At 42.8% G+C, this 22,576-nt stretch overlaps 2 protein-coding genes across 14 annotated transcripts in view; both read left to right on the plus strand.

The window, feature by feature from the left end:
* The window catches only part of cenpe (centromere protein E), a 31,744-nt gene extending 20,482 nt beyond the window's left edge, over window positions 1-11,262 (plus strand). For 5 of the 7 annotated variants that reach the window (XM_058613563.1, XM_058613567.1, XM_058613565.1 and 2 more), the window contains 17 exons: window positions 1,217-1,300; window positions 1,505-1,621; window positions 1,739-1,927; window positions 2,295-2,504; window positions 2,591-2,665; window positions 3,202-3,267; window positions 3,357-3,545; window positions 3,632-3,841; window positions 4,032-4,244; window positions 4,706-4,909; window positions 5,082-5,258; window positions 5,387-5,487; window positions 8,261-8,355; window positions 8,773-8,908; window positions 8,996-9,342; window positions 9,447-9,485; window positions 11,109-11,262. In XM_058613563.1, coding sequence (XP_058469546.1) covers window positions 1,217-1,300; window positions 1,505-1,621; window positions 1,739-1,927; window positions 2,295-2,504; window positions 2,591-2,665; window positions 3,202-3,267; window positions 3,357-3,545; window positions 3,632-3,841; window positions 4,032-4,244; window positions 4,706-4,909; window positions 5,082-5,258; window positions 5,387-5,487; window positions 8,261-8,355; window positions 8,773-8,908; window positions 8,996-9,342; window positions 9,447-9,485; window positions 11,109-11,188 — 2,532 coding nt within the window. In that variant the 3' untranslated portion in view covers window positions 11,189-11,262. The remainder of the gene's footprint in view (window positions 1-1,216; window positions 1,301-1,504; window positions 1,622-1,738; window positions 1,928-2,294; window positions 2,505-2,590; window positions 2,666-3,201; window positions 3,268-3,356; window positions 3,546-3,631; window positions 3,842-4,031; window positions 4,245-4,705; window positions 4,910-5,081; window positions 5,259-5,386; window positions 5,488-8,260; window positions 8,356-8,772; window positions 8,909-8,995; window positions 9,343-9,446; window positions 9,486-11,108) is intronic. The other 2 variants (XM_058613566.1, XM_058613568.1) reach the window with 2 other exon arrangements.
* Window positions 11,263-11,617: 355 nt separating this feature from the next.
* Window positions 11,618-22,576, plus strand: part of cep85l (centrosomal protein 85, like) — a 17,415-nt gene continuing 6,456 nt past the window's right edge. For 3 of the 7 annotated variants that reach the window (XM_058614037.1, XM_058614039.1, XM_058614041.1), the window contains exons 1-4: window positions 11,618-11,901; window positions 13,591-13,743; window positions 14,799-15,631; window positions 18,267-18,355. In XM_058614037.1, the coding sequence (XP_058470020.1) occupies window positions 11,853-11,901; window positions 13,591-13,743; window positions 14,799-15,631; window positions 18,267-18,355 (1,124 nt within the window). In that variant the 5' untranslated portion in view covers window positions 11,618-11,852. The other 4 variants (XM_058614040.1, XM_058614043.1, XM_058614042.1 and 1 more) reach the window with 4 other exon arrangements.

Genomic DNA, 22,576 nt, shown 5'->3' on the forward strand with positions numbered 1-22,576 from the left:
GTTTATGCAGCGATCAGCGGTGCTGTCCCTAAGTGTTTTTAACTGATTTACAGTTGGTCAGTGTTCGGCTTGATCCTTGTGTCGTGCGTCTCTTCCTGTGACGACACTCTCGCTGTTTTCCGCTCACGCTGCCATGTTGATATTGTCAGAGAACTAGTGGAGGGAGGGGGAGAGGAATGGAGCGGAGGGAACAGGAGCTGAGCGAGTGAGTGCAGTAAAAAGGACAAATCAGAAACCCCCTGGAAGAAGTGGGTGTGTGTTTGCCTGTGTCTCATTTGCATATAAAGGGACCATGCACATAACCGAGTGTTCTGAAAGGGGCGGGTTTAGCAGGGTTATTGAACTGCTATGGTGCTTCATCCTTATGGTATTTTGACCAAAGCATGTCACTGACATGTTCATTAGGACACCAGGGAACTATTTTAACTTGGAGAAATAGGGTATAATAAGTCTCCTTTAATGACCACTCAGTGTTTGACTTTTTTGTATATTATTATGCTATATACCCGTTCACACGCACACATTCATCAGTGCACGCCAATGACCTAAGGCTGAACAATTAACTGTTTTCAAAATAACGCAATTAGCTGTTATAAACAATTATCTACACCAGTTAAAAATGTATTGCCTCAATGTTAGAAACAGTTAGCATGTTTCAGTTGTCACTCTTACATTACAATGTCATTGTTAGAGTTGTTGTTTTGATTTAAATCTTTAACACTGAACTTGACTTCAAATGTTTCATGTCAAATCAAAATCAGAATATATGTCAGAAAAATGGTCATTGAATAATATAAAGTAAACATTCAGTTCTACCATATGTAGAACACATCTATATGATGGATCTTTAATATACCTACCACTGAAGCACAACAAAGACACAGTTGGTATCTGGTATCTCTGTTGTACTATTTTCTTTTAATTATTTAAACAAATATACAGTGCAACTGAGGCTAATGAAAATATTCTCTCTAACTTATTTTGACCTCGACAAGATAACATTTTCTCCGTTTAATGTCTAATATATATATGTTTGCATCAAGCAGCAGTGAAGCACTGGTTTCATCCATCAATGAGATGCATTTCAGTGCCCATATGAAATATATTCATCATTTCCAGTTTAGTTTAAAATGACCTTGTTTTTCTTAACTGTTCAGTTTGTTTTGCAAGTACTGAAGTATTAAAAATGAGTAATGTGCCACGTGTCTTTGAACAGATGGCACAGCTGAACACCTCTCTAATGACTGTTACTGAGCAGAAGAACCAGCTGGAAGATGCCTTGCAGCAGATCATGGATACGGTGAGGAAACTGCTCATAGCTTATTACATGTTCTCTGCCATTTTAAAGTTGTCTGCTTTATTCTTTTTTTCTACATGTAAGTTTAATCCCATCAGGATCCATGTTGACATCAGACTGAGTGTTGGGCGAGAGTGCGTTCACATCTAGAATAGAGCTGTCCTCTTGTACGAGAGCTTGGGTTGAAATGTTCTACTTGTGTTTAAGGCTTCCACAACACAAGAGCATCTGCAGTCAGTCCAAGAGGAGCTGTTTGAACAGAAGCAGAAGAACGCTGACCTGCAGAGAGTGAGTGAGGAGAAGGAGAGCGCTCTCGTTCAACAGGTTCATGTCACCATGATCTCAATTTAGCATGGCCATGAAGGTTCTGTTATTCCATTCAATATAAAAAGAGGGACTATATTATAAAATGCAGATTTTCTTTTGTCTTCACCCCCTCAGATAAAGACTTTAGCAGAGAACATGGAGAAGATTGAAGCAGAGCAAAATGAGGTATCTGAGGAGAAGGAGAAGCTGCTGTGTCTCAGTGAGGAGAGGGATCATCTGCAGGAGACACTGAACACTCTGAGACAGGAGAAGCAGCAGCTCAGTGCAGAGCTGGAGGACAAGATGGAGACACTGCAGAGTGAGGTTTGTGATGAATGACTGACTCTTTATATCATTGTTTCAAGAAAGGTCTTCATACACGTGCATTACAATGTACAGTAGTTGAAATGAATGAAAACAGACTGAACAATCAGCAGATGATGTTGAAAGTGAATGCAGGGGGGGGCTATGAAATCACCATTTTCCCAATTTGTTGTGTACACAAAAAGATGAGGGTGGTGTTTTACATTGTTTCACTGTGGGGCCAGTTTAAAATAGCATTGTAGATACTCTTTAAATGCTGATTCTGTGTGAATAAAAAACTGAAACGATACAACAAAAATGTTGTATTCTCCTGAAGACATTCTCGTGTGTACAGGCCTTTAGAGTCTCTGCTGCCTTCCTCTCACAGGTGAAGACTTTAACAGAGAAACTGCAGTGTAGTGAAACAGAGAGGGATGATCTACGCTCTGAGATGGAAGCCAGCAGTCGGAGCACCTCCTCAGACAAGGAGAGGCTGCTGTGTCTCAGTGAGGAGAGGGATCATCTGCAGGAGACACTGAACACTCTGAGACAGGAGAAGCAGCAGCTCAGGGCAGAGCTGGAGGACAAGATGGAGACCGTATGTCTGCACTCTGTAGATACACTCATCTTTATTCAGCAGTGTGTTCATGGTGTCAGTCTGTCTACTCTCTCTTTCACCTTCAGATCTCGGCCATCGAGGAGAACCTGAGCAAGCAGGATCAGTCTGAAAGAGAACAAAAGGCCAATCTGCAACAGGAAGTAGGTCCAAAGCATTTCATGCTGAAATCTTTGAAAGGAGTTTTAGTTTCACATTTGGGTATTTGTCGGTTATAGGCGTATTTGCTCTCTTGCTGTGAGTCAAATGAGAAGTTTAATACCACAGGAGGGAAGGTTAAGTGTTTTTTCTACATGCTTCCACCATATGTGACGTTATATAGCCAGTCACCAGCTTTATTAGACCCTGGTAGAAGATCCAATACCTACACACACACACACACACACACACACACACACACACACACACACACACACACACACACAGTACTGTTTAAGTGTCTCAGGGTCATCACCAGCTTCGTTGTTTTTACGTCTGTCAAATTCTGTGATCATTGCTATTTAGATTACAATGTTGTAATGCAGAGTCTTCAGCTTTTTTGAACACATCTTATTCAGACAGTTTCTCACTATGTTTGTCACATGTACAACAAAATCCAGAGAAAGTCCGGTGCAGATGACCCCGACATTATCTGGAGCTTCTAAAGACTAAAAACAACCACTGTCCCTGTTTCCATCAGGTGCAGCAGCTTGGAGTTAAAGAGACTCTGTCATCACAGCTGCATGACTCTACTGAGCAGCTTCAGGTAACGTCACCAGTCAACGTTTATTATCGGCAGCAATGAGCTTCATGAGTGAATTAAAAACTAATCTGAACTCTACTGAACTGTTGCAGGAGTCCTTCAGAGGGTTCAAGAACTTTATAGACACTTGTCACGGCTATAGCACCACACCCAGGGACAGGGCGCTCAGTGCGCAGGGTTCAATGAAGCATCTGTCCTCTCTTCCAAAAGCCACTATGGATGCCTACACCACGGTCTGTCGACTGGGTCTGCAGACTGTTCACACCCTGGGAAACATCATAGTAAATATGAATATTTTGTGTTTGATATCTCTTGGAGCTCTTAGTCTTGATCTGGTGGTAAATCAGGTGTGCTCTCACCTCTTTAGGTGTGTCTTCAGTGGCACGCCCAGGACTACAGGGATCTCTTTGAGGAGTTGGTGCAGAAAGACTTGGCTGTTTTTGAGGAGAGGCGTGTGCAGGATGTGCTGCTGTGCAGAGCTCAGGCACCCAGTCTCTCTCTTGGAGATGAGGACTTCCACTCACTGTGGGGACACAGACTGACTGAGCTGCTGGACAAGAGGCAGCTCTACAAGCAGGTGGGTTTGTGACCACCTACTGTTATTTCTGATATTCAGTGAATGGCTTTATCCACACAGTGGTTTCAGGTGAAACATTAACAGCAAAGATGTCAAACCCGTGAATTCTACAGTAACAGTGATTATGTGTCATTGTTCAGTCTCCATCTCTCCATATTTAATGTACTCACTGACTCTGTTGGTTCTATAGAAAATGGACAACATTTTGGAGAGGCTGTGGGCCAACATTCCCCCCTATCCCAGTGAGTTGTCAGCTGAGGTCAGAGCGAGGGAGAGGTTCACGGAGCAGCTGAAGGCCACATACAGCACCCAATCTCTCAGTTTCAGTGAGCTGGACACAATCCTCAACTGTGAACTGGAGCGTAGAGCTGCACTGACACACAACAAAGAGATGACTCTGCAGGTACAGTTCACTATTTTTACAATTGTGAGGAGAGAGGGTATGTTGTCTGCCAGATATCGGGATGTGGAGGACACTTTGTGAAAATACCTGTAAGAAGGTTTTATTGACTACTTTTAAAGAAGGAAACATCGGAAAGGAAAGTACATTACAGGCCTGACGGTGGCCAGCACAGTGACTGCAGTCACAAAGCTAGACAAACATAGTGTAAGTTTAGTTAGAGGAAACCTGTGGCATGATTGTCTTTAGCTACAGGAATGGAATGGAATGGAATGGAATGACCTTCACATTATTTACAAATAATTAGTCCCATACAGGGAAAACTCAATTAATATTATCCATTTAAGATATTGGTTCTTTAGAACATGTTCTTTCTTTTTGTAATGTGATTTATATAGCAACAGTGGTTCCATTATAGTGTTATTCCTATTTCTAACATGCATGTGTCCATGGGCCTCCTGCAGAGTATCAAGGATGAACAGAGGCGTGTGATGGAAGAGCTGTCGCTGCTGGTGGCTCACACTAATTCTCAGTTGAAAGAGGAGAGAAGCAAAAGCTCCACTCTGCTGCAGGGGCTGGATGAAGTTCCTCTTAAAGCAGAGCTCTCCCTGCTGAAGGACAACCAGCAGCTTGTTCTTCAGCTCCAGCAGATGGAAAAAGAAGTCAAAGTATGTCTGTTCTATTTGTGCTTATGACTGACTGACTCACTAGTTTGTGAACGTGTGAGTGACACCCACACTGTTTGGTTCTACCAAATTCTCAGTTGAACATCAAATGTCATTTTTTTCTCCCTTACTACATTGTTCACATTTTGATGAACTGTATTTTTCTCTCTTTCAGACTCTAAAGGAACAGAATGTGCAGCTGCAGGAGGCTCAGGTGGAAGCCAACAGCAGAGTGTCCAAACAGAAAGAGGCCACTCAGCTCCTGCAGACAGAGCTGCTGGACAGCCGTGCACACAACCATGAGAAGGAGACGACCATCCAAACACTCAGGAACAAATTACAACAACATGAGGTTTGTCTAAAGATCCATTATTCAGGACTGAAGTGCTCTTTGTTATGGTTGAGCAGGCTTGGTGACATCATTTGACATTCATTAGATTTTGGTTCTTTGACTGTATTTTTTTGTCCTTTTCACGTCAGAAAAAAACATCACCCAGTGCTGCAGAGCTGGAAAAACTGCAGACTAAAATGTTTCAAATGGAGGTGGAGTTGAGTTCAGCATCTGATAAACACCAACAAGAGTAAGGCTCCTTTGTTTTGTTGCTCTAGTGTTTTCTGTCTCAGTTATTGACTGTAGCTATCAGGCCTGGGGGCCCGTTTCAGAAAGCAGGTTTAGGGAAAACTCGGAGTTAGTTAACCCTGACATGAGGGAAACTCTGGTTTTTCAGTTTCACAAAGCCAGTTCAGCTTCACTCTGAGTCAGTTACCCCGGCAACATACTCTGGGAACCTAAGCTGCTCGCTGCGTCTCATGTCCTCATTCATACAGTCCATGCGCATTCACCTGTCTGACACTGCGTCTCATGTCCTCATTCATACAGTCCATGCGCATTCACCTGTCTGACACTGCGTCTCATGTCCTCATTCATACAGTCCATGCGCATTCACCTGTCTGACACTGCGTCTCATGTCCTCATTCATACAGTCCATGCGCATTCACCTGTCTGACACTGCGTCTCATGTCCTCATTCATACAGTCCATGCGCATTCACCTGTCTGACACTGAGCTCATGTCCTCATTCATACAGTCCATGCGCATTCACCTGTCTGACACTGCGTCTCGTGTCCTCATTCATACAGTCCATGCGCATTCACCTGTCTGACACTGCGTCTCATGTCCTCATTCATACAGTCCATGCGCATTCACCTGTCTGACACTGCGTCTCATGTCCTCATTCATACAGTCCATGCGCATTCACCTGTCTGACACTGCGTCTCGTGTCCTCATTCATACAGTCCATGCGCATTCACCTGTCTGACACTGCGTCTCGTGTCCTCATTCATACAGTCCATGCGCATTCACCTGTCTGACACTGCGTCTCGTGTCCTCATTCATACAGTCCATGCGCATTCACCTGTCTGACACTGCGTCTCGTGTCCTCATTCATACAGTCCATGCGCATTCACCTGTCTGACACTGCGTCTCATGTCCTCATTCATACAGTCCATGCGCATTCACCTGTCTGACACTGCGTCTCATGTCCTCATTCATACAGTCCATGCGCATTCACCTGTCTGACACTGCGTCTCATGTCCTCATTCATACAGTCCATGCGCATTCACCTGTCTGACACTGAGCTCATGTCCTCATTCATACAGTCCATGCGCATTCACCTGTCTGACACTGCGTCTCATGTCCTCATTCATACAGTCCATGCGCATTCACCTGTCTGACACTGCGTCTCATGTCCTCATTCATACAGTCCATGCGCATTCACCTGTCTGACACTGCGTCTCATGTCCTCATTCATACAGTCCATGCGCATTCACCTGTCTGACACTGCGTCTCGTGTCCTCATTCATACAGTCCATGCGCATTCACCTGTCTGACACTGCGTCTCGTGTCCTCATTCATACAGTCCATGCGCATTCACCTGTCTGACACTGCGTCTCGTGTCCTCATTCATACAGTCCATGCGCATTCACCTGTCTGACACTGCGTCTCATGTCCTCATTCATACAGTCCATGCGCATTCACCTGTCTGACACTGCGTCTCATGTCCTCATTCATACAGTCCATGCGCATTCACCTGTCTGACACTGCGTCTCATGTCCTCATTCATACAGTCCATGCGCATTCACCTGTCTGACACTGCGTCTCATGTCCTCATTCATACAGTCCATGCGCATTCACCTGTCTGACACTGAGCTCATGTCCTCATTCATACAGTCCATGTGCATTCACATGTCTGACACTGCGTCTCGTGTCCTCATTCATACAGTCCATGCGCATTCACCTGTCTGACACTGCGTCTCATGTCCTCATTCATACAGTCCATGCGCATTCACCTGTCTGACACTGCGTCTCATGTCCTCATTCATACAGTCGATGCGCATTCACCTGTCTGACACTGCGTCTCATGTCCTCATTCATACAGTCCATGCGCATTCACCTGTCTGACACTGAGCTCATGTCCTCATTCATACAGTCCATGTGCATTCACATGTCTGACACTGCGTCTCGTGTCCTCATTCATACAGTCCATGCGCATTCACCTGTCTGACACTGCGTCTCATGTCCTCATTCATACAGTCCATGCGCATTCACCTGTCTGACACTGCGTCTCATGTCCTCATTCATACAGTCGATGCGCATTCACCTGTCTGACACTGCGTCTCATGTCCTCATTCATACAGTCCATGTGCATTCACCTGTCTGACACTGCGTCTCATGTCCTCATTCATACAGTCCATGCGCATTCACCTGTCTGACACTGAGCTCATGTTCTCATTCATACAGTCCATGCGCATTCACCTGTCTGACACTGCGTCTCATGTCCTCAAAACAATATTTTGCCAGTATTTTAGACACACCTTCAAAATCGCACAAATCATGTTTCCAGGGGAGCACATGTGTCATTAAGGGGGGTGAGAGGGCTGGCTCCCCCATAGTTCACACCAACACTGACCATGTGTAACTGTAGGCTCATCATCACTGTAGACAGGTTGTGAAATGTTCCTATCATAGATCACATCATGATGATGTGAATATTGCTGATGCAGCTGGAAACACTTTAACTTCAAGGCTGTGCTCTTTGGGCTCATATTATCAGAGCTCCATTAATGATGGCTTTTTTATTCCCAATGCACACGCTTAACTCAGAGTCACCTGAACTAATGCTGATCAGCTGTTCTGAAACCCACAACTCAGAGTTGGTCAACCTAGAGTTAAGGTTTAACTCAGAGTTTGTTGAACCTGCCTTCTGAAACACCCTGGTGTGTGTTGTGTAGTTCTTTGCCTTGTTTGTGTTGATTATAGCGAGATAGTGTTTGACCAAAGCTTCTCTCTGCTCAGGATCCACAGAATGAACACAGTGTTGAAAGGAAAGGAAGATTCACTGAGAAAGCTGAAGGAGATCTTGAGATCACAACAGCAGGGGGAGGGGTCATGTAAGTTGTGTGTGTGTGTGTTCTTGTATTTATTACCACTTTAGGACCTTTTCGGTCATAAACACTGACCTTTCCAGTACCAGTAGTCCTCATGGAGACCAAAACCTGGTCCTAATGAGGAATAACCTCACTTCTGAGGACCTTTTTGCTCACACACCATTTAGTGATGGTGTGTGTTATAAAACAAATATTAGTTATAGCTTTGTATTTGTATTGTATTTCTGTTTGAGTGCATATTGCATTTAATCCCAGAGCCTCATCTAATGTCACTGTTGGTCTTTTACTCCTTTAGTTAGTGGAAATAGAAGTGTTCCTCACATCCATTAGTCATGTTGTTTTCAGTGGATTTGTCACCTGTAAAAATGGAGGGTTGGTTCAGGTTAAGGTAACTATAATGATGTGTTGTGTTGTACTCAGTCCTGAAGGGTGAGGACCTTCACACTAAACTGACCAACCCTAGAGGTTTGGTGATCAGGAGCAGTTTTCTGCAGGACAAGGCCAAACTGGAGGAGGAAGTGAAACAGCTTAAGTTGAAGATAACGGAGTTGGAAAGGTAAGAACTGCTCTATGAGTGAATGCTCTGTGCTGTATTTATTTTAGTCTTGCATCCTACTTGACCTCTATGTTCATGTCTCCACAGCTTGGTTTCCACTCTGCATACAGAAATCGGGAAGTGGAAGAGCAGAGCCATCAAGCTGAAGGTGAAGAGTAAAGTGGAAGTGGACAGGCCTTCATCACCCTGCACTCCCACCAAGAGGTGCCTCCCAGTCACCTCAGAGTCCTCCACTTTCCTCAGCTCTCCCAAGAAGTTTGTGGTCACTCCCAAGAAGATACTGGAGTCTTCCAGGAGAGCGATGGAATCTCCAAATGTCACTCTGCCCGACTCCCCTAAAAGCAGATTCTTTGACGTGTGTGGGAGCTCGGAGCTGCTGTCCACATCCTGTCCCAAACCGTTCTTTGATAACTCCAGCCTTGGCACCATTCCAGGTAGATCATCTTCAAAGTCCACCGTCACTAAGGTGTAGCTTGTCTGTCATGTTCCTTTAAGAGCTTCTTAACACCGCAAAGACTCGAGATGTTTGTTTTACCAGAGGCTACCCAAGGTCCAGATCCTCCAGATGTAGAGAAGGGTAACTGCTGCAATATCTTCACTAGACTCTACTAACACTAGCATGGGTGATGGGTTTCCACCAGTATTTTCACTCAAAGAACCACTTCACTACCGTGGCTTTGCAAAGCAGCATCATCATTGAAACAGGAGAAAGTGCTTCACTGTGTAGAACAGGGGTATTCAACTAAAATTCTAAAAGGTCCAGTTAGAGAAAATTTCCTCAAGCAACGGTCCGGAACGTCATGATGTCTAACTTGCGTGATGATTTAGTGGTGGGCTTATATACTGAAGTAGCCTAGTAGTTGTATCAACAACTGACCGTCAGATCAAATGTAGAAAGAACAATTCAAAAACATTGTCACTTTTATACAATTATACAGATATCTAATACTGAAGATATGAATTATTTTCTTCGCTCTTTATTTGTTTTTAATTTATTTTAGTGCTTATTTTCTGTGACCTCAGTTCAGACTTGAGTGGTTATGTTTGGACAAAAACTTAGTGTTTTCTCTCAGTTTCCCAGTCTCTGAGCATATGAGACGGACTGGTTTTGTGCTTCCAGAGGGAAGAATGAACATGAATGAGTCTGTCCATTCAGGGGTGAAAGCTTTCACTGTCCACTTTTCTCGTCTTAGAAAGTGCCATGTTTTGTTATTTTTCTCTGGCTCACTCGTCTCTCACCTCCTTCATCTGTCCGTATTCAGGGTGGCAATGTTCACGGAATACAGACATTTGATTGGCTTTAATGGCATCACGTGGGATGGCTTAACTCGTCTAGAGAAGCTGCGCCCCGTCAAAATTTCAAATACTTAAATAATTTATTGACTGTAGGTCCAGGTCCATATAGGACGGCGCCTGGGTCTGGACTCGGACCGCGGTCCGCCTGTTAGTGACCTCTGGTGTAGAAGATCTAATTAAAAACATGGAGGCTCATGATTGATGATACACACAGTAGGCCTCTCAGTCAAATGAGTTGTTCACCTCTTCCATGAAGTTTCTCTGAATTCAAACGGTTGAAAAGGTGCTGAGGATTGTGGGGCTTTTGGACGTGTTTCTGAGAGTAGCTGTGACCCTGCTGACAACAGAAATACACCAAGCATAAATAATACAGTCAATCTGCACAATGAACATTGTTTGTTCAGGCTTATGAGTTCTAAACATTTTTCTGCACTGATTTGAAGTGTTATCGCTTTAATATGGAACACATCTTTCATATATGGAACAAATCCTTATTTTACTCAACAGTTGTCAACTCCAGTAATATCTGTTTGTCCATGCTTTTCACCCGGGGATGAATGTGGGTGTGTAAATAAGTCACAGCTGTCATTTTCACACAAACATCACAGGTGTAATCGTCAGATTACTGATGTGAGTTTCCTCAGTTTCAGAGTTCATACTGTCACACTGTCCTGTCACTAAAAACACAACAACATGGCTGCTGAGCAAAACAAAACTTAATCCCAGTCTAATCCAGACACTTTGTGTGGGGACCCACTTTTTAATGTTCATGACCTCATGAGTTCATGAGCACATTTGTGCGTCATGTAGAGACGGATTTAAAGCCATGACACCTACTAGAAAAGAAATCCTTTCTAAGAGATGTTCGTAAGTGGAGGATTGAAACCTTTCTGTTGTGTTGCAGATGCAGATGTTGGTGCAGCCAAAAAGGAGGAGTGGTGGCCTCAGTCTCCAAAACCAGAAGACATGTGTCAGACACAGTGAACGTGTCTATGTTGAAATGGCTTTTATTTGTTTTATTGTTTTACTCCATTTGTAATAAAGGTTTAATATTCTAAGAACAATCTCAGAATCTGTATTTCCACAACATCTTTACTGTGCAGTGAGTCCTTCACTGGCGCCACACACACACACACAACAAACTTAATCCCTGTCCAATCCAGCCATGATTCACATCTGTACCCTCATTTAAACCAGAGATTAAATGACTGTAAACGGGTTTAAACTGAAAAAAATAAATAAATGCTATAGATGTAGTTACACGAACACACTCGGTGCCGGGCTCGTGCGTCGGGCTGCGTTCTCTACCCTTCACCGTAATGGCAGGAATAGACACCCCGAAACATTTACTGGTCCTTGCGCTGTGCTGAGCAGCGGAAGAGGAGGAGTCACTGTTGCTCAGTCACTCCGACCACGTCCGGTTCGTGACGTAGAAGTCAAAATTACGGTTTCCGTTATTCGCGGACACTAAAGACGCTTCTCGCACCGATCCCGATCCTTTCCGACGTCATGACTTGAGCTCCACACTCGACGTGGATTCGGCCGCGCGTGGGCACTGTGGGTGGAAACCAGCATTGGTTCGCTTCACGGACTCTGTGTGTGTGTGTGTGTGTGTCCTGCTGGGACATCCAGCTCGTCCTCATCAACAATGTGGCCCAGAGGAGACTGTGAAGACGGATACGACTCGAGTAGAACGGGTGAGTGTGATCGTGTGTGTGTCTCTTTAGGACATTAAGACCAGTAATCCAAATCCTGGTCCAAATGAGGCAAAACCTCGTTTCTGAGGAACCGGTTAATCTTTAGATGTCGACTAAGATTGTGGTTAGGTTAAGGTCATTGTCCATCTGTACTGTGAAGCCCCGTCCGATCAACTTTGCTGCATTTGGCTGAATGTGAGCACAAAGTATATCCCTTTACACTTCACAATTCATCCGGCTGCTTCTGTCTTTTGTCACATCATCAATAAACACATTGCTCATGCCATCACTGCCTCCACCATGTTCTACAGAAGATGTGGTGTGCTTTGGATCATGAGCTGTTCCAATTCTTCTCCAAACTTTCATCTTCCCATCATTCTGGTACAGGTTGATCTTAGTCTCATCTGTCCAAAGAATGCTGTTCCAGAACTGGGCTGGCTTCTTCAGGTGTTTTTTGGCAAAGTCAATTCTGGCCTTTCTATGTTTGAGGCTGATTAATGGTTTGCACCTTGTGGTGAATCCTTTGTATTCACTCTCATGAAGTCTTCTCTTTGTGGTCGACTTAGATACTGATACACCTCCTTCCTGGAGAGTGTTCTTCACTTGAGTGGATGTTATGAAGGGGTTTTTCTTCACCATGGAAAGGATTCTGCGATCATCCACCGCTGTTGTCTTCCGTGGACGTCCAGGCCTTTTTGAGTTCCCAAGCTCACCAGTGCACTCTTTTTTTTCTCAGAATGTACCAAACAGATGATTTGGCCACTTCTAACATTTCTGCTATCTCTCTGATGGATTTCTTCTTTTTTTCCAGCCTCAGGATGGTCTGTTTCACCTCCATTGAGAGCTCCTTTGACCACATGTTGTGTGTTCACAGCAACAGCTTCCAAATGCAAACACCACACCTGAATCAACTCCAGACCTTTAACTGCTTAATTGATGACAGGTTAACGACGGAATAGCCCGTGCAGCCTTGAAAAAGAGGCGGCTACGTATTAAAGAGCTGTAATTCCAAAACCATTGCTCCAATCTGGTTGTGAATACTCTCAAATTACAGCTGAGAGTCTGCACTTTAAGCCCATGATTATATAATTGTATCCTGAATATGTTTTCGTAAACAGCTAAAATAACAAAACTTGTGTCACTGTCCAAATATTTCTGGGCCTAACTGTATGTGAATTAATCTTAATGACACATAACATACACTGTGTGTGTGGCAGCTGTTTTATCAGCGTTAGCGTAATGGTAAATGTTTGTATTGATCCAGTGTAGACCACTCACAGCTGATTGACACCACCGTTTTGCCTTTCACACTCACTTTCATGCAACACATTTTCTATCACTAATCTTTCATTCAGCCGTCAGGAGCAACATGGGCTTAAGTCTCTTACCCAAGAACACATTGTAATGTAGATTAGTGGAGCTGGGAATCAAACCCAAAACCTTTCATTTGAAAGACAACTCATTCTACCACTGAGCTACTGTCACCCCAGCAACGAGAGCGTTTACAAACCAGACTCTGTCATTTCATACAGATCAGTAACCGCACAGATTAAACATTTTTCCATTTAAAAAATCAACTCTCAGCTCCTGTGACTGATGGTAACACCAACAGACATAAATGTTGTTGTCATGGTGACCTGATGAGTCCAGTATGTGGTGTAACTGTCCCGTGTTTGTGGTGGTGTTTAGGCTCTCCAGCATGGCTCCCTGGTCCTGACTCAGCGTGGCACAGTAACCACACGGGCCCCAGCAGCAGCAGCTTCTGTGGTGGACGTCGTCACAGCACAGTGTCTGACAGTGGAGACACTGGCATTGGCACCTACTGTTCTGACAGTGTAGAAGGTAACAGGTCATGATGTCTAACAAGAAGACTTTATTCTAGTTCTTCTCCACAGACACTGATGAGTTCAATCCCACATGAGGAGTGATGAGTGAGGTCACACACTGACAACTGCAGAGAGGAGAACACAGCTCAGGTTCAGTTCACTGTTCACTGTTCAGTTCACTGTTCTGTTCACTGTTCTGTTCACTGTTCAGTTCACTGTTCACTGTTCAGTTCACTGTTCACTGTTCAGTTCACTGTTCACTGTTCAGTTCACTGTTCAGATCAGTTCACTGTTCAGTTCACTGTTCAGTTCACTGTTCACTGTTCAGTTCACTGTTCAGGTCACTGTTCAGGTCACTGTTCAGGTCACTGTTCAGGTCACTGTTCACTGTTCAGTTCACTGTTCAGTTCACTGTTCACTGTTCAGGTCACTGTTCAGGTCACTGTTCAGGTCACTGTTCACTGTTCAGGTCACTGTTCACTGTTCAGTTCACTGTCACTGTTCAGGTCACTGTTCAGGTCACTGTTCAGGTAACTGTTCAGTTCACTGTTCAGGTCACTGTTCAGTTCACTGTTCAGATCAGTTCACTGTTCAGGTCACTGTTCAGCTGATCTTCCTGACCAACTGATCACGTTATATATTGCGAGTGATCAGATCCAATCTGTGTGTGTCCATACTGACATTGTCTAGTCTGGTCTTCCTCATGAAATTGGTAACAGTAAAGTGGCGAAAGGCAATGTGCGCTTCTTTTACCGATATATTTAACGATATCTTATCCAAATAATGTCAAACTTGGCACTGCACTTACCTGTGCCCGTAGCAAGACACCTGTCAAGTTTTTTCAGATTGCCAAAAAAATCAAGCTAGATACAATCTGGATATGCTTAAAAATCCAATTAAGTCTAAACAAGGACTCAGTCACAGTCTGGTTCCAGTGATGATGGCTCCGTGGGTCCACACACAGCAGAGTCAACATGTCATATAACCAATGATCACTTTATGAAGGCTGTTGATGATGATGATGATGATGATGATGTAGATGATGATGTTTTGATGACGATGTTCCTGCAGATGACTCCAGTTCCAGTACCACACCTCTGTCTTTCCAGGCACTGACTCAGCACCACTTCAGCCTGGGCGATGACGTCGTCCCCTCGTCTTCCTCACCCAGCACCAGTATCAGAACAGCTTCCTCACCCAGCAGCACAGCTCAGTGGAGCAGGTCTTCCCTACATCTTGTCCCACCTTCGTCTCACCTGTGTGCACCAGGCTGTCTAAATATGAGGGACCATCAGCCCATCCGCAGGTGCTCCTCTCTCACCAAGTTGTCCTCTGGGACTGAGAGCAGCTCTGCAAAGACATCAGGCTGTCGGTATAATCCAGATTCACAAGGCTCTCTGGACAGAGGTGTGTTACATGGCTACAAAAAGGAGCCTCTTGGCTCTAACGTGGACCTGTATTTACCTCTGTGTTCCCCACTGCACTGCCACAGCCTGCTGCAGCGCTCACCAGGTGCTGCCCCCTGCTGTCGCTACAACCGCAGCACTAGGTCCAGCAGTTTGTCCCTCTCCTCAGCTCTGTCCTCCCCAGTGAGACACAGCAGTCTGGATATGAGCTTCAGCGCATCAGCTGAGGATAAACAGGGTCAGAGTGGGGGGCAAGTGTACGGCTTAAGCTTATCAAAGCAACCAGACTCACCTGTGGCTCCTCCCACTGACAGAAGCTCGCCCATTCAACCTGCTCTGCGCACACAGATGTGGCTGACGGAGCAGATGGAGTACAGACCCAGAGCAGAGAGAGGGAGTGAACTGTGTCCAATCAGAGCCAGAGGAACACAGGGCTGTAGTGGAGACGGGCTTTCGTCATGGCAACAGGGACTTCAGCAGGAACCAGGGCTTAACCAGGTAACAGTACACAGACATACATTAACAATAAGTATGGAGGAAAGAATAAGAAAGATCAGATCCAAATGAATTATATTATAATTAACAGGTTTCTTTGTTTCCTGTTTAATGATATCAAACACAAACATTTTAATGAACAACACTATTTGTCTGTTTCTACATTTGATGTCTGCACTGCAGTGAAATTATATGCAGTATAGTAAACAGACTATATATATATATATGTGTGTATGTATGTATATATACTGTATATATATATATATATATATATATATATATATGATGATAGTGGTGATGATGGTAGTAATAGTGGTGGTGAAGATGATGTTGGTTATGGTGATGATGATGGTAATAGTGGTGATGATGGTAGTAGTGGTGGTGATGGTAGTAATAGTGGTGGTGAAGATGATGTTGGTTATGATGATGGTGGTGGTGGTGGTGGTGGTGATGATGATGATGGTAGTAATAGTGGTAGTGAAGATGACGTTGGTTATGATGATGATTATGGTAATAGTGGTGGTGATGATGATGGTAGTAGTAATAGTGGTGGTGAAGATGATGATGATGATGGTAATAGTAGTGATGATGGTAGTAGTGGTGGTGATGATGGTAGTGGTGGTGATGATGGTAGTAATAGTGGTGGTGGTGGTAGTAATAGTGGTGGTGATGATGATGGTGGTAGTAATGGTGGTGGTGATGACGATGATGGTAGTTATAGTGGTGGTGATGATGATGGTGGTAGTAATAGTGGTGGTGATGACGATGATGGTAGTAGTAATAGTGGTGATGATGGTAGTAGTGGTGGTGGTGATGATGATGATGGTAGTTATAGTGGTGGTGGTGGTAGTAATAGTGGTGGTGGTAGTAATAGTGGTGATGATGGTTGTAGTAGTGATGGTGGTGGTGGTGGTCGTAATAGTGGTGGTGATGATGATGGTAGTAGTAATAGTGGTGATGATGGTAGTAGTGGTGGTGGTGATGATGATGATGGTAGTTATAGTGGTGGTGGTGGTAGTAATAGTGGTGGTGATGATGATGGTGGTAGTAATGGTGGTGGTGATGACGATGATGGTAGTTATAGTGGTGGTGATGATGATGGTGGTAGTAATAGTGGTGATGATGGTTGTAGTAGTGATGGTGGTGGTGGTGGTCGTAATAGTGGTGGTGATGATGATGGTGGTAGTAATAGTGGTGATGATGGTAGTAGTGGTGGTGGTGATGATGGTAGTTATAGTGGTGGTGATGATGGTTGTAGTAGTGGTGATGATGATAGTAGTAGTGGTGGTGGTGATGATGATGATGGTGGTGATGATGGTTGTAGTAGTGGTGATGATGATAGTAGTAGTGGTGGTGATGATGATGGTTGTGGTTATGGAGATGATGATGGTGGTGGTGGTGGTGGTGATGATGATGGTGGTAGTAATAGTGGTGATGATGGTTGTAGTAGTGATGATGATGGTGGTGGTGGTGGTGGTAGTAATAGTGGTGGTGGTGATGATGATGGTAGTAGTAATAGTGGTGATGATGATGATGATGGTAGTTATAGTGGTGGTGATGATGATGGTAGTTATAGTGGTGGTGATGATGATGGTGGTAGTAATAGTGGTGATGATGGTGGTGGTGATGACGATGATGGTGGTGGTAGTAATAGTGGTGGTGGTGATGATGATGATGGTAGTAGTAATAGTGGTGATGATGGTTGTAGTAGTGATGATGATGGTGGTGGTGGTGGTGATGACGATGATGGTAGTTATAGTGGTGGTCGTAATAGTGGTGGTGATGATGATGGTGGTAGTTATAGTGGTGGTGATGATGGTTGTAATAGTGGTGATGATGGTAGTAGTGGTGATGATGATGATGGTGGTTGTGGTGGTGGTGGTGATGATGATGATGATGGTAATGGTAGTGGTGGTAGTGATGATGATGATGGTAATGGTAGTGGTGGTAGTGATGATGATGATGGTAGTAGTGGTGGTGGTGATGATGATGATGATGGTAGTAGTGGTAGTGGTGTTGATGGTAGTGGTGGTGGTGGTGGTGATGATGATGATGATGGTAGGAATGGTGGTGGTGGTGATGATGGTAGTAGTGGTTATGATGATGGTAGTAGTGGTGGTGATGATGGTAGTAGTGGTGGTGGTGATGATGATGATGATGGTAGTAGTGGTAGTGGTGTTGATGGTAGTGGTGGTGGTGGTGGTGATGATGATGATGATGATGGTAGGAATGGTGGTGGTGGTGATGATGGTAGTAGTGGTTATGATGATGGTAGTAGTGGTGGTGATGATGGTAGTAGTGGTGGTGGTGATGATGATGGTAGTGGTGATGATGATGGTAGTAGTGGTGGTGGTGATGATGATGGTAGTAGTGGTGGTGATGATGGTAGTAGTGGTGGTGGTGATGATGATGGTAGTAATGGTGGTGGTGGTGATGATGGTAGTAATGGTGGTGATGAAGATGGTAGTAATGGTGGTGATGAAGATGGTTGTGGTTATGGAGATGATGACATGTTTCACTCAGTTATGTGTGAGTGAACAGAGGATCAGAGTTGTGCCAAATCACAGTGAGAATAAGAGACAGAGACAGTGATGTCATCACGGTATATGTCATATGAATATGTGTATGTTTGTGTTAGCAGATGCTGATGACAAGTGGTCTTCCTGTTAATTCTCTGGTGAAGGTTAAAGAGGGGCTTCTGAGACAGAGAGAACTGGAGATTAACAGGTACTGCAACACACACACACACACACACACACACAACCTCTCTCTTTCTTATATCTCAGCTTTTAAGAAGAAAACTGTTATTGTAGACTTTATCAAATGAGCTTGAACAAAGGACAAAAAGAGTCTTGTGTAAATAAAGAAACTTAATTTAAGAAATTGACAACCTTATGACATTTTTAAGAGTTGATGGCAAGACAAATTCCAAAAACAAAGATGAAAAAGATGATAAAGACAAATCTCAAATTAGCACCTACTGACAGCTTTGTCTGTAGTTTCTGTATTATTGACACAGGGCAGGATATGTGTTTTGTTAGTAATGAACACAAATAGTTGAGTGAGTTAGAGCACCTGAATGCATCATCATTACAAAGAGTTATTGTCAGTGCTTCAGTGTCAGCCAACGACTAACATGGAGAAAAGGCAACAGAAATGATTTTGAGAATGTCTGTGGCTTCACAAACTAATATTAAAACAAACAACTGACTTCTTATGTCTTCATATGTATAGTCAGTAAAAAATAAATTAAAAAAAATAAAAATAAACAAGCACTCATCAGGAATTGATCTCGGTGAATTTCCATTCCAATCTGTTTTATCCTTTCTGTGAAAAATGGTTAATATTTCACATGAGTGACTTGAAAATACTGCCTCAATAGACCAAGTGTTGTATTTTGATTTGCCACAAGGGGGAGCTGCATCTGTCCAGTCATTTTTCGTTTGTATGTACTTTTTATTCGTTTTATTTTTATTACATACACTTATGTGCCAACTGGGCACCAAACGAACAACATGACAAAAAAAGACAAAGACAAGGGGAAGATTTGTGTCAGTAGAGTCACAACAGCTCATCATATATACAAAAAAATATATATAAAGATGCTGCTTGATAAATAAAATAAAAAACATCTTATTAAAAGGGTTTGACCTTATCTTTGCGATCTATCATTATTATTATTGTTAGTTTATTTAAAATGGGACAGTGCAATTTCATAGAACACATGATTACACATGGTTAAAAAAGCCCAGAATTAGCCAGAAGGCTAGTTTTCATCTGTAGTCCCCTGGCCATGATGTGAAAAAGGCAATAACATTACAATTTAAAGAAGAAGAAAAGACCAGTTCTCTTCAAAAATAACAATTTGGTTCCTTAATTTGAATGTAATTCTCTCCATAACATATATATTGTAAATGATATTGATCCACTCGTTTATTGTTGGTTTGTCTTTTTTAAGCCATTTTCTGGTCAGAGCTTTTTTACACCCCACTAACAATACACTCAAAAGGTATTTGTCCTGCTTAGTGTACTGAAGACCATCCAGGTCACACAGATACATGACTTTAAACTTTAAAAACAGCCTCCAGGACCCAAGAACCTCTTTCCAGAATGGAACCACAGAGGGACAGCTCCAGAAAATGTGAAAATGGTTTGCTGTTATAGTGAATAGTTGGTCGTTTGTGCTGGAGAACCAAAGAAACCACTGCTGTCTGCAGATCCTGTCCCAGTCCTCCTGTGAGATTGTGAGCCCCCCTCTGCTTCCCATCTTTCCTTAATATCCAAAGTATGATCACGTTTAAGATTTTGAAGAGCTGAGTATAGTTTGGATATTATCTTTTGGAGGGTGGTATTCTTGTAGGCCCCTTGAAAAATGAGAAGAATCTCGTCCCCCTTGACAGTAATATCCCTTTGGAATTTCTTGTTCATTAAATCCTTAAGTTCAAGTATCTGAAGTGATCTTGATTTTGTAGGCCACATTTTTCTTTCAGGTCCTGGAAGCTCATAACTTAGTTTGGATCTAAGAGTGTGCAGTGTGTTATTATGCTGTAAGTCCATTCTCTGTCCTTGTGTCGTAGTAACTCGGCACAAAATCTGGATCATATGCGAACCATTTAAACAATTCGGTTCTCCTCCTCAATGGATATTTCTTGGTTATTTCATGCCATGCTGTCAAAGAGCCAATTATCCAAGGGTTGGTGGGGTCTGAGAGGTGACTAGTCAATGAAGAACCTTAACTGGAAGTCCCTTTCCCATGGCCATTTATATTTCTTTCCATTTCAATCTATAGTTTGGAGTGCACCATCCGACTAATGGCCCAATTTGAGCTGAAATGATAGTCATTTCTCAAGCAGGGGAGAGATAATCCACCTTTCTCCTTAGGTAATTGTAAAGTTTTATATTGTATTCTTGGCTTCATCCCTGTCCATACATTTCCTCAATCCATTGACTAGAATGACGTCTCTGAATGTCCTTCCATTTTAAAGCTGTTACACGTTTAGCTTGTAACAGACACAAGTTAATAAGTCTATGTTTCCTTGCATTTATGAGGACATCTTTGGGATAAATATGCAATAAACACTATTTTGCATCAACTGGGACAACAGATTCTGCCAGTTTAGAAATCAACACAACAATGTCCCTCCAGAATATCCAGAGCTCGCTACACTCCCACATACAATGGAACAAAGTACCAACCTTTTCATTACATTTGATGCAAATATCTGATATACTGGGATTAAAATGATGCAGTAATGGAAGTCCTAAATATGCATCTGGTATTTCTGGTTTGGGTTTGAGCCAGAAGACACGCCTTGTCCCATTCCTCTAGAGTGATATCTAGCTGAAGATCCTTCTTCCATGCAGACAGACAGGAGTGGGAATTCTCTTTTAAACCGGCTAAAAGTATATTGTAAAAGTTAGACAGTTGACCCCTGCCATGTAAATGACAGTAAGGGTTTTAATTTGAGAGTGCACAAAGCTCCTTATTTGTAAGTACTTAAAGAAATGTTTCCTTGGAAGGTTATACTTATCAACTAATTGTTGGAATGACCTCATAGTCCCTTCTTCTTACAAGTCAATTTTTTTTAGCCCATTATCCATCCAGTGTTTGAATCCCATATCGTTTGAAATCAGTATTCCCCCAAATAGGCGTGAAGTCTGAAAGTTTGATGGTCTGATTTAAAAAGGTGTGTTTTTGAGGAAGGGGTTATAAGTGTGTGTCTTTTGGGATGAATAAACGTACAAGTACAGTGGGAGTTATAAAGAGCTTTTAATGTATTCATAATTATTTGATTAAAGTTGAACAGAAATTTCAAATGACAGAGTCTAAACTAACTTTGTTTTGATTTATATGTCTGATGATTTGTAGAGATCTTCTAATATTGTCATGTGTCTGACGTGTTTGATCCATATTGATTATTCAACTCTCTTTGTGATAATTGAAGTGAATCATTTATAATCCAAATGAAGAACACTAATTGGTCAGTAATTTGTCCTTACTTCCCTGAGGTATAACTGATAGAATCGCTTCTTTCCAAGATGCAGGGGTTTCTCCTTTTGTCAGGGCCCAGTTGAAAGAGAGTTTTTTATAGAATAGGTGTCAATACTTCCTTCAGTTTCCCCTCTGAACTGAACTGGAGATTCATTAGCTTTGAGTGTTGAGATAGTGGAGTAAATTTCCTCTTTTGAAATTTGTGAAAGCTAATCATTTATTTTCTTCTTCGGTGAGTTTTGGTAGATTTAAGGATTTAAGAAGTGACTCCATTTTCTCATCAGTACAGACTTGAGGTTGTGAATATAAATGTTCATAATATGCTTTAAAACAGTCTTTGATTTCTTGAATTTGCTTGTTGGGTGCCTTATCTTTTATACTGCATTATCCTCCTTGTAGCTTGTATACCAATAGTGTTGAATATTTGCTGCCCAATTCGTAGTATTTTTGTTCTTTTGGATCTCCTGAGAGAACAGCTCTTCGATCTGGTTTCTTTTCTTTTTTTATTTCTATTCTAACCTTTGGGTCAATTGATTCCTTAAGTCCAGATTCTAGGTCTGGAGGATCTTGATCACCGTCCCTCTCATTACTGCCTTGCATGTGTGCCAGAGTATGGCCAGAGAAACCTCACCGTTGTCATTAAACTCCAAGTATTCTTGGATTTCTCTTGCAAACGGTTCTATCCTGTTGTTGTTAAGTATACTCGGGTTTAAGCGTCCTTCTATAGGTCAGAGTGGGCAGTGATCTGAGAGGCCCATTGCTCCAATATGGCAGTCTTGTACTTTGCTACGGTCTGTTCCAAATATTAAAACATAATCAATTCTCCAATATGATGAGTGTGGGGATGAGTAGAAGGTATCGTCTTTGACTAACGTGTCTCCAGATATCAATTAATCCTATTTTTTACCATCAGAGATAAATAACATATGATACTGACACCACGCATGGACTTTGAT

The sequence above is a fragment of the Solea solea genome, chromosome 17, assembly GCF_958295425.1.
Source record: "Solea solea chromosome 17, fSolSol10.1, whole genome shotgun sequence".
In the NCBI taxonomy this organism is placed as follows: Eukaryota; Metazoa; Chordata; class Actinopteri; order Pleuronectiformes; family Soleidae; genus Solea; species Solea solea.